The sequence below is a fragment of the Merops nubicus genome, unplaced genomic scaffold (genome assembly GCF_000691845.1).
Source record: "Merops nubicus isolate BGI_N331 unplaced genomic scaffold, ASM69184v1 scaffold667, whole genome shotgun sequence".
Taxonomy (NCBI): domain Eukaryota; kingdom Metazoa; phylum Chordata; class Aves; order Coraciiformes; family Meropidae; genus Merops; species Merops nubicus.
Window position 1 is genome coordinate 2,818 of NW_008618059.1, and position 10,997 is coordinate 13,814.

At 44.4% G+C, this 10,997-nt stretch overlaps 1 protein-coding gene across 1 annotated transcript in view; it reads left to right on the plus strand.

Annotated features, from left to right (window-relative positions):
* The first annotated feature begins 450 nt into the window (after positions 1–450).
* The window catches only part of SACM1L (SAC1 suppressor of actin mutations 1-like (yeast)), a 19,937-nt gene continuing 9,390 nt past the window's right edge, over positions 451–10,997 (plus strand). Inside the window, exons 1-7 of the mRNA XM_008943295.1 lie at positions 451–512; positions 2,995–3,092; positions 4,645–4,719; positions 5,714–5,841; positions 6,813–6,962; positions 8,889–8,948; positions 10,600–10,633. Coding sequence (XP_008941543.1) covers positions 451–512; positions 2,995–3,092; positions 4,645–4,719; positions 5,714–5,841; positions 6,813–6,962; positions 8,889–8,948; positions 10,600–10,633 — 607 coding nt within the window. The remainder of the gene's footprint in view (positions 513–2,994; positions 3,093–4,644; positions 4,720–5,713; positions 5,842–6,812; positions 6,963–8,888; positions 8,949–10,599; positions 10,634–10,997) is intronic.

Below are 10,997 nucleotides of genomic sequence, written 5' to 3' on the forward strand. Positions count from 1 at the left end.
TTGAAGCCCTAATTTGGTTGTTGCAGTTCAATACTTTTCCTTTTCTTGAGTGGCATGATTCATGCTCTGTCAGATATTCCCCTTCATCACTGCCTTTGTTCTTTAGCAGCACTGAGAACAGTCCATGATGGTCAGAGCTGGGGTTTTTTATTAAAAAAGTAAATGAGAGGAACCCATTTTGTGATGATTTCATGTGCTGCTAAGCTGTAAGGGAAGCAGGATATTGCTGTTAAGGATCCTGGATGGTTTCAGGCAGCAGTGACAGTGTAGCTGAGGAGAAAGCAGGTTCCAGTGTCAAACAGGAAGGTTTTTAAAAGCAGAAATGTGGCCTGGTGTCTGGAAACCAGTTTCAAAAGGAACTGCAGACATTGTGGGCTCCTAGAAAATACTGATTTGGTTATGTATAATACCAGCACTTCTCTCTGTTCCTTTTTTCATTGAAAGACTAGAATGACTATCTGCAGATTCCTCATCCTGGTGGACGATCCTTCTTTCAGCATTTCCTATCTCAGGTGAGGAAAACCAGGGGGTGTGTTGTCTCTGGAAGCTTTTATGGACAGGGTTCAGGGCAGAGTCTGTGCAGAGACACTGTTGTTGTAGGCAAAGCTCCTCAGCTTCCTTCCTGGCAGAGCAGTTAGAGTCATCTTAGCTGTGGCCATCTAACGAGTGGGGGAGTCACCTAAACGAGAAGAGGCTGTTAACCTGGCCTGGGAGAGTGGAAAGTTTGTAAATCAGCTTCTGGGCTGAAACCTCTGTCAGTCCTGGCCTCTTCCTCAACTTTATTTTAGGAAACTTTCAATTATTTACACAAATGAAGCAGGTTCTGCATGAATCATCCTTCTGTTAAAGCCTTTGAAGAGCGCTTCTGAAGCAAGGGTTGGATATTTTGCAGGGCATTGGGCTTTCCTCTTTGTGCAGTGGCATTTAGGCAGTTTTTAATTGTGATCCCAGAGGAGAAGTGTTCAGGTTCTCTCAGCTTCATAAAACTGGCAGCTTGATCTCCTCCTGTCCCAGCCAGAGACCTCCAAAACCAACCCACCCAGAGCTCCAAATCAGGCAATGATGAGTCTGTTCCAGCACCTTGCCAGCTGCTGGAGCCAAGAGCTGGTTTGGTTCATTGAGCTGAAAAGGGATCCTGTGTCTTGTGTTCCCCAGGACACTTCTGTCACCAGGTCTGCTCCTGGAGGGGACCGTGGGAAGGAGGACTTGGGTTGCCAAGTTTTCTGCTTCTGTGTGTGTGACAAGAGTCAAACGTGGTTTAAGCCAAGTTAGGCAGGTACAGGAGTTGTGCAAGGGGAGATAAGTGATAAAACCTGAGAGGGAGGGGTGGGGAGCAGGGGGTGTGATGTTTTGAAGGCAGGCATAGGGGTTTTTTGGCACAGGCAGCATTAATCCTCTCCTTTCTCTTCACTTGTGGAAGAGCAGAGTGAAAGACTTTGTGATCTTTGGGGAGGAATTATCCTTGAGAGCAGTAAACAGGAAATTTGTTTCTGTGACAAACATTCTACACCTGCCAATGTTTCCTCAGCTGTTTGAGGACAGGCTGTGACTAGCAGGCAAGTGAAGCCCAGCACTGTGGCTGTGGCACAGTCGTGGCCATCGTGCAGGTTTGGGACAGGAGAAGAGCAGCTTTTGGAAATGCTGAGGAGTGGCAATGCTCAGCTCTGCTCTCTGAGGCCCATGCAGGTGTCTTGTCTATGCTGTGCTCTTTCAGAGCATTCCAGAATGGAAATTCTCAGTCCTTGGGACACTATTTTACAACCTGTTAGGTTAAAAAGGTTTTTTCCCCACTTGTTTTGCTTCAGATCATCTGAGTAAGAAGTTTAATTACATGATGAAGAGCTAACTATTGATTGCTTTCCAATTTGTGTTATGTTATGAGGTTTTTCCAATTAAGCTTTTGGTCTCCTCAGGCTTTCCTCTAATTGCCCAGAGAGGCTGTAGAATCACTGTCCTTGGGGAGACTCAAAACTCACCCTGAGAAACAGGGCTTACCTCTGAAGTTGGCCCTGCTTTTAGTGGGTGGAAGGTGGGGTGTTAAACGTGGTCAGAGGCCTAGCAGACCTCTTTCAAAGGACACTTCTGACCTAAATTGGGACTCTAATTCAGCTTTGTGAATGATGAAAAAATAAAACCCAAAAGATGTGAAGAAATGCAAGATCTGTTTAGAGAGAAGGAGCCTAAAAGTGTCTGTCTGGTAGAATAAGTTTCCAGAAGAAGCTGTTTTAAAGCTCTGCTGCCTGGTCTTGTCAAGGCTTTAACTAAGAAAAATCATGGAGAGTTTAAAAGATCAATTCAAGAGTGTTTGAGGGGTTTGTTGTTTGTTTAGCCTGTCCTGTGTACAGCTACAAGTCATTTTTCTGTAACTCCTGTGTCCTGTGCAGTACAGCATGTCTGACTCCTTGAAAGTGTTTCAACAGGGTTTTTTTAAGGTTTTTTAAGGACTGTTTCTGGAAGCTGTCTGATGGTAGGGCTGGTGTGGCACTTTGGTGTCTCTGGAGGGACAGCCAGCTGTGGAGTCTGATGGTTCTGGAGGATTCTTGCATTACTTGAAACACTCCAGTGTGAAGCAGATGTTCTGTCACTTTGGATGTGTGTTGACTGGACTTGCACCAGGCAATGTGGTACTTTAGTTTCTGATGCTAGAAAGCTTGTTTGAACTTCTGATTTTGAAGTTTTTTTGGTTGATCAGAGCTGTGAGTGACACAGTTCAAGCCTAGACCAGTTAGAGTGGGGCAGTATGTACAAACTCACTTTCATGTCTCTAATGCCAGTAATAAACAAGAAGTAAGAAGATTAATGAGCTGCAGATTTCCCAATAATTGACTTGCCTTTTTTTTCCCACTGTCAACCTCAGTGGCTATTGGGAAGTAATCCAGTGAGTTTTGGGTTTTGCAGCTGAGGAAATGTTTCAAATGGATTGCTCAGGTGGTGAAGAGTAAACCTCAAGTGTCCTTAAACCAATTCCTTCTTCCACTCTCTCTTCTCTCACAGGCATGTAACACCAGAGAAGTTCTACGTGGAGGCTTGTGATGATGGAGCTGATGATGTCCTTGCTATTGACAGGGTCTCCACAGAAGTCACTCTTACAGGTACTCTCCTTGCCAGTGTTTCTCAGCATAGGCTTCTTCATCCTTTCCTGTCTTACTCTAGACACTCCCAGAAGATCTTCAGGACCTTAAGATGATACCAGCAGAATTTTTTCATCCTTAGTTACTCCTTTAAAATAGTGCTTGGCATTCTGTCCTGCAGACACCTTTGCTTGAAATGCCCTTTTCCTGTGGGACTGATGCTGTGGGCAGCCAAGGAGGGGATAGTGCTTGCCTGGTTTGGGTAAAAACTGCCTCACCTGAGCTAGCTGGGACTGGTGCTACAAGCCCAAGGTCAAGCATGGGAAGGGTTGAACACTGAGCTGCTGCAGCTTTTGCAAATTGTCCCACTGCTCTCTTTTATTTAGTATTGAAATATCAATTTTCATAAAGCCTCTAGAAACAGGAACAGTAAAAAAAAAAAACCCCTTCCTGTAAATTTAGCTGTTGCAAATCTGGATTCAAATGTCAGTGCAAGTAGCCTTAACCATGCTGATGCTGGGGCCTTCCAAATAGTAGGGTGGGTTTTTTTAAGACTGTGAAACTAATGCATAAAAAAATCAAATCACATGAATTAAATAACATGAAATAAGGTCAATGAGTGATTTCCCTTTTGATACTTGAGGAGTTTGTACCTCACTGTTACTAATCCCTCACCAGAAATGCTGCAGTAGTGTTAATACAAGAGTTTTTTCTCCTGTTGGGCCTCTTGTGCAAGAGCAGTGTGCCCATCCCACTGACACACTGGTGTTGCAGTACAATATTTCAATTTCTCACTCAGTCTTGTCCTTTCAAAGTGGAGGTAGCTGTCCTGAGTCTCCTGTTAGCCTGCATTCACTTGCTGTACTGGTGTTTTATGCAGGGAACCTGCAAGGGGTTTAACCCCAAGGAAAATCCAAGCTCTTTGTGTTCTCCAGGCTGTGGGAAAATGCCCAGCTCATGTGGGTGTTTGTTGTTTTAAACTTCTCTCATCTACCTGCATTTCTGGAATAACAGAAGGGATATTGATGTTTAACATGCCAAGACTTGTAACTGATACTTAGATACCTTTGGGATTTCTTGGTATGTTGCTGGGAATACTGTATCCCTTGCCAGTTACATGCTGGTGTTGGTGATTTTGCAGAGCTAAACAAAGGTAAACTGGGTCTTTAGAAATAGATTTCAGCTTGGAAGAAGCAGCCAGGAGTGGGAGGCACAAGCATTTAAGGTTCTTTTGTCCTTGATGGATTCTTTTGGAAGCTGGCAGGACAAGACATTGTTGTACCATGTCCACTCTCACACTGCAGCACACCAAGCCTGCCTGCCTGCCTTACTGCAGTGTGAACCAGCTTAAATTTATTCAGTGGGATGACTGTTCTGATTAAATAGGAGAAGTTTGGTTAGAATGTTTCCACATCCTTCCTGCCCCCACCAGGCTTTGAAATTCTGCTGCATTGCTGCTTGTACTTAAAGACTCCAACAAAACCTGAGGTTTGACAAATCTAGCTGAATGGTTTTCTGGCCTAGGCATGAAAGAAGCAGTCTGGAATTCTGATGTCTTTCTTCTGCTTTTCAGTGAAGAAAGATGTTCCCCCTTCAGCAGTGACAAGGGCTATCTATGGAATTCTGGGGACAATCCGCTTGGTGGCAGGTGAGGAGAACAGAACTGTGCTCTTTAGAAACTCTTGGGCAAAATACATTGCTAAAGAAGCTTGAAAGACCAAAATAGTATTTGCAAGTGTCTGAGGTTACCCTTTCATCAGTTTGACTGGCTTTCCTTCTGGCTGCTAGAGGATGGAGGTGTCCAAATATAGCTCCTGAGTGTTCCTGTGCCTCTTAAACCTGGAGCTGCTGTAAACACAGGGGTAACTGACAGCTGGAGTTCTAAGGAGTGCATTTCAAAAGCATGCAAAGAACTTAGAATCATAGAATCCTTTAGGTTGGAAGGAACCCTCAAGATCAAGTCCAACCATTGAGCCATTAGGGCTCTAAAGTCCTCTGCTAAAACAGATCAGAATCTGTCAGGGCTGGAAGGGACCACAAGGATCCCCCAGTTCCAACCCCTCTGCCATGAGCAGGGACACCTTCATCTGCTTACTCTTCATAATGCCTCAATATGAGCTGCAGGACTGGATGCAACAGTCAGAGGTCAGGGAATGAAGTCTGACTTTAAATCAATACTCTTGGTACACAGATAACTGTGACAGGGTGACAGACTTGTGAATGCAGCTGCTGGAGTAGTGAACTGGGAGAGTGAGTGTTGCTGCTGAAAAGATCTTTGTGTGGACTTCATTAGCTTGAGACTAATCTGAAAAGTGATGTGGTAAGGAGCCTGCACTGAATAAAAGTCTCTACATAGAAAGGATTTAAATTCACTCACTGAAGTGCTGTCAAAGTATCACTGTGTTGAGTGTGGGAACCTCTGACAGGCTCTTAACCTACTGAAGTCCATATGCACATGTTCTGAAGAGCTGTGGCTCTTGCAGAGCAGGAGCAGTGTGGTGGGCACCCATGCCTTAGTGCTTGACAAGCCCTGACTCTCTTAAAACTGAACTGCCCCAGAGGGGAATTGGCTCAACACACAGGCCTGGTAATGACTTTGAGCATGCATCTGGTTTTTTAACTTGGCTCCTTCTGAATTCCAGGCACCTATCTCATTGTAATAACAAAAAAGAAGAAAGTAGGTGAGATTTTCAGTCATATAATCTGGAAAGCCACAGACTTTGACATCCTCTCCTACAAAAAGACCATGCTTCACTTAACTGATATTCAGGTAGGTGGGTTGAGTAGGGGAGAGGGGGGAAATGTTAATGGCCATTACCACAGGATGTAGATTGATGAAACTGAATGTTTTTAATCAGCTCTTTGAACTGTACTTTTTTCCTCTGGCTTGTCCAGGCTACTAGAATTGCTGTTTGGGTATAGATGTATATAAAATTGTCATTCAAGGCAACAAGCTTGCATTGTGCAACTTAGGATATCACCCCCAGAGGCTGAGCTGCAGCTTCTGCATTTTTTCCCCCTTTTAAGATGGTGCTTGCTTCATAGCCCTCCTCCTGTGGAGCCTTTCTCACAGCTTTACTATTCCATTAGCCCCTACAATAAGCTGCCTCACTGTCATCCAATTAGCCATCCAGCTTCATTTATGGAATTGTTCAATTACATAATTACCCAGCAGGGAAGACGTGATTATTTTTTTGAGAGGGAGGGGAGGGATGAACATTGTTTAAAGGGGATGTGACATGGATTGATAAAGAGTAGGTAAGGGTGTGTAAGGGCATCTGATGCTCTTTCAGGACAGGAATGAGGTTAATCAAAACTTGAAGCAGAACACAGGTTGGTTATTGGGGTAATCTTGACAGTAAGTTACATCCTTTCTTTTGCCTTGCTGTAGTCTTGGATTTTTTTTGACTGAATGGTTTTCAGGGAAACTAATGGCTTCCTTTTTGCTTGGAAGTTGCTAATATTAGCTTAATATCTATATATACCTCACAGGAATACATTCTCTGCTTTCCACTGTTGTTGCAGACTTTGGTTGCAGTGTGCCAGCTTATCAGCGATCTGGTATCACAACTGCAATCTCATGGTTTCCTCCCTGTATGGTAATCTCTGGATGATGTCATGTGCTGCTAGAGCACTAGCAAAGCTCATCTCATCACTTCAAACAGTAGTGGTAGCTCATAAGGACAAGGTGTTTCCATAATAATAAGTGACTGCTTTTCTGTCCTTGTCTCACCCCGACAGTTGCAGGACAATAAAGTGTTTCTGTCGATGCTCAATCATGTCTTGAGTGTGGATGGGTTTTATTTCTCCACAACTTATGACCTGACACACACTCTGCAACGGTTGGCCAACACGAGCCCTGAGTTCCAGGAGATGAGCCTCCTAGAGAGGGTAAGGACTTCATTTTGCTCCATATCCATCTCAAACGTTGTCAGTCAGCTCTGCATGGCTTAAGTGTAGCTTATGCAGCTGATGTTTAAATGGTGTCAAAGCAAACAGTCAAAGGAAACTTCAGAGTTTGGGATGATGTTGCTGGAATCTGTGTCCTGTTACACTTGAGCTTAAATTTTATTTACAACTAATTAGTATGCCAAATGGTAGCAGATGCTGTTAAAGCATTTATGGTACTCTGTTAAACTATAAAAATGGCTTTAGTGTTTTAATCATTAGTGAAACAGAAGTGTTGCTTAGATGCAAACCCTCCTAATTGAGCTAGCAAAACCTAGCACTATGTCACTAAACTGTAAGGAGACTATCTCTGGGATCTTGCTGATTGAGTCCTACTGGGGCAGTGAAAAAGCAGCTGACAGCAAGAGGAAATAGCAGCCAAGCAAGGGTGCAAAGTGCACAGGGGCAATTCCCTCTGATTGCTGCCAAGGGTGCTCAGAGTGAGGGTGGAAACTGCTGCTCTGCAATGCCTCAGTAAGGGAGTTTCAGTGCTGCAGTGTTTGACCAAAACTGAGGGGTTGTGGCTGACCAAACTGGCCCACCCTTCCTTAAATCTCATGGCTTGTGAGCAACACAAATGGAGGAAAGGGAATAAAATTCAAAATATATGGAAGTTTGCTTCTTAATATTGAGTGCTTCTAATTGCAACAAGAAGGGACTAAGCAGGAAAACTGGGAGTAAGTCATTCCTCTGACCTGGAACTGGGAGGGATAAAACCCAGAGTGGAATAAATGTCCCTTGGCTCTGTATTCCCTTCCATGCTGATGGGGAACACAGCTGGGGAGGCTGTGGCTGTGGGCCTTGATCTTGTAAGGAAGAGGCATAGTCAGAGTGCATTTGAAGTGTGAATTTAACATGCTGCTTTTATCTTAAAGACAACAGAATCACACAGCCAAATGCAGCTCAAGCTCTAAATTCTCTTCTGCTTCCAGAGCTCCAGAATCCTTAGTCTGGTAACTTGCTCTGCTGCAGCATAAGTGAGGTCTGAACTGCCTGGGCACTGCAGCCTTGGAGGTCAACAGCACTTCTCTCAGCAAAGAGATGGCAGTACAATCATGGGATGCTGGCTCTTGGTCACTGAAGCTATCCCAGCTGGGGAAGCAGTACTCCTTTTTTTCCACAATTTAAAAAAAATAATTAAAAATTCAGCTTATGGTTGGACTATTTAGCATTATCAAGTGCTGCTCTGGCCAGGGAGGGTGTTTGCCTGATGTATTGCCTGCCTGCCTCATCTTAAAGGTGAGATTTATGCCACTTCCCCAGAGCCTGCACTGTGTTCTGCAGCAAATGTCACTTTTGGGACTGGTCTGGTACCTTTCTGGAACGTGCTCAGCAACCTGCTCAAGAAACTTTTGAGGTGAATTGGGAATAGGAAATGCATGAAGTTGAAGAGGATCATTTGTGCAGCAGAATAGAAATACTTTGATCATTTAAAATAAAGCATTTAACTTTCAGTTCTAAGAATTGTTGGTGTTAAAAATGTAAGGAGTCCTGTACTCTACCTCCTGCCCAATTCAGGAGTGTTACCTTGCTACTGTTCTTAACATTTAATATAATTTCTTCAAGCCCTGTTTACTCAGGGCAAAGACTGGACTGTTTTTCTGGTACTGCTGCTCATTTGTTAGTGGTTTAGAGTTCCTGAGTGTCAGACCACACTCCTAAAGACTGGAGAGAGCTGTTCTTCACCTAACTTTCTATTCTACCTGGATTTCTAGTTGAGGGTGTGAAGTGTGCTGATGAAAGAAGGGCATTCCATCTCCATGTGCCTCTGTTCCCCTAAAGCTGTCAGGCAGGGATGCTGTGGCCCTGCTTGGTGCTGGGTTCCGCAGAACTGTCAGTCTGGGAGTGTTGCCTCTTCTCTTGCTGCAGGCAGACCCACGGTTTGTGTGGAATGGACATCTGCTTAGAGAATTTGCTGCCCAGCCAGAGGTAAGCACTCTGCACTGGTTAGACTAAGAGGATGAATGTATTTTTTACTAGAAGTATGCAACAGTTTCCTGTAATCATCTATTTCAGACAGCCAGGAATCTAGTGTGACGTGGCTGTTCATCTTTAGCACAGTGACAGTCCTCACTCAGGTTTCTGACTGCATGTCAGTGTGCTCAGCAGCACAGGGTGAAGCTGACTTTTGGAAGTGTCTGCTCTTGAAGATACTGTGCTGAGACCATCCTCAAATAAGCCCAGTGGAAGTTGTGCTGCCCAGCACATGCTTCTCATCCTTCTTCAAGTTTAGGTACTTATTTACCTTTAGGTACAGGCAAGGTTCGTGTCTGCTTTTGAAGATACCATGCTGGGACCATCCTCAAGCCCAGTGGAAGTTGTGCTGCACAGCACATGCTTCTCATCCTTCTTCAAGTTTAGGTACTTATTTACCTTTAGGTACAGGCAAGGTTCAACTCATCACTTTTTTTCCCCTAAGACTGGCTAACATCTTTCTCAATGAGTGTGTTTTAAATTCCATTTGCCTTTTGAATAGGCCATAAAGTCAATAATTGTAAGGCTGACAGTGGGTTCTTTTCATTTCAAAGGAAGACCAGGGCAGTGTGTGTAACCTTTGCATTCACTCAGCCCAGCAGATACAAGTGCCTGCCCCTGAGCCACAGCTGCAGAACCAGGCTGCTCTGAGCTCCTTCCTACCAGAGACTTCAGATTTGGGCTGAATTCCTTGATTTACCTGCACTCCAGCAGCCTCCTCCCTGTCCTGAGCCTCTTGTCACCCCTGGGGGTGCCACAGTGCTGCTGTTCCTGTCAGGGTCCCTGTGGAGATGTGCCCTTGCCTCAGCCAGCACTCTCCCCAAAGGCTGGATCATGCAGTGCTGCTGGAACGTGCAGATGTGCATTAGCAAAGGGCTGGTGTGTGTGTTCTGGGGGCATGTGACTGGGTGTAGGGTTTGGATAGTGCTATGCAAACAAAGCTTGGGAAACAAGAGAGGTGGTGGTGGGAAGAGCAAAGAGCCAAGTGTGGCTGGTGACTGAAAACAGATGTAGGAGGCAAAATGCTGAAGCTGAAAGGGAGCTGACCTAATTGTGACTTGGTGGCTTGCTCTAGTAACAAGCTCAGATAATGAGGTGTAGGATTTCCACCTTCTGCTACTGGAAAATTTTAATGTTAAATTTTCTTGAAAGACATAGTTATTCAGGAGCAGCAAGATGGGAAGAACCCTGGAAGAAGCATTCTGAGTGTTAATCATATAGAAGCATTCTTTACTGAACCCCTCTGTTGTTAGCTACCTCTGCTTACCTCCTGTGGAGAGACAGCAAATGCCATATCAGAGGGTTTCAGTGTGTCCTGCTTTGTCTGGCATGGCTGTGGGAGAGTAATTGCCATGTGTGGGAGGGCAAAGCAGCTTGGGTTTTGTCAAGGTCACTTAATTAGGATTAGACTTTCACTTTTCCCCTGCTGCTAATAAGGGTTACATATGTTGCTGTTTTCCCTGAGCTGTTTTTTATCAGAATTACTGCACCCTAAACAAAGTGGCAAGGGTATGAAGGATATAAAACTATCAAACACCCAGACAAAGCATAGTCACTCATCTTTTTGGCTACTAGTATTTAATATTTTTAATGTGTGTTGTTTCAGATCCACAGGTTTGCCACCCCAGTGATGCACGGATGTATCCTTTTGTGCTGTAAGCTCAGGGGGGTGGTTTAACAGCAAAATGATGGAGCTGCTCTCCTGGCAGCTGTAGTGTAGACCACAATGTCAGGATGGAGCTGTTCAGATGTGAGTGGTGTGTGTTGTTTGATCACCCACTCATGTGTGAACTCACTTGGATGTTCTGCTTTTAAGGCTTAATGTGTTCAGTTTTGCAGCCAGGATTTGCATAACTCTTTCAGTGGGATTGAAGGTTAAGGTGAATTTGGCAAATGCTCATACATCAGCCTTAGAACTTACCTTGCTGTAAGGAGACCTTCACTTGTTTTATACCCAAAGTAGATGCTAAGGGAGAACAGTTTTGACTTGCAGGAGTGCTTATG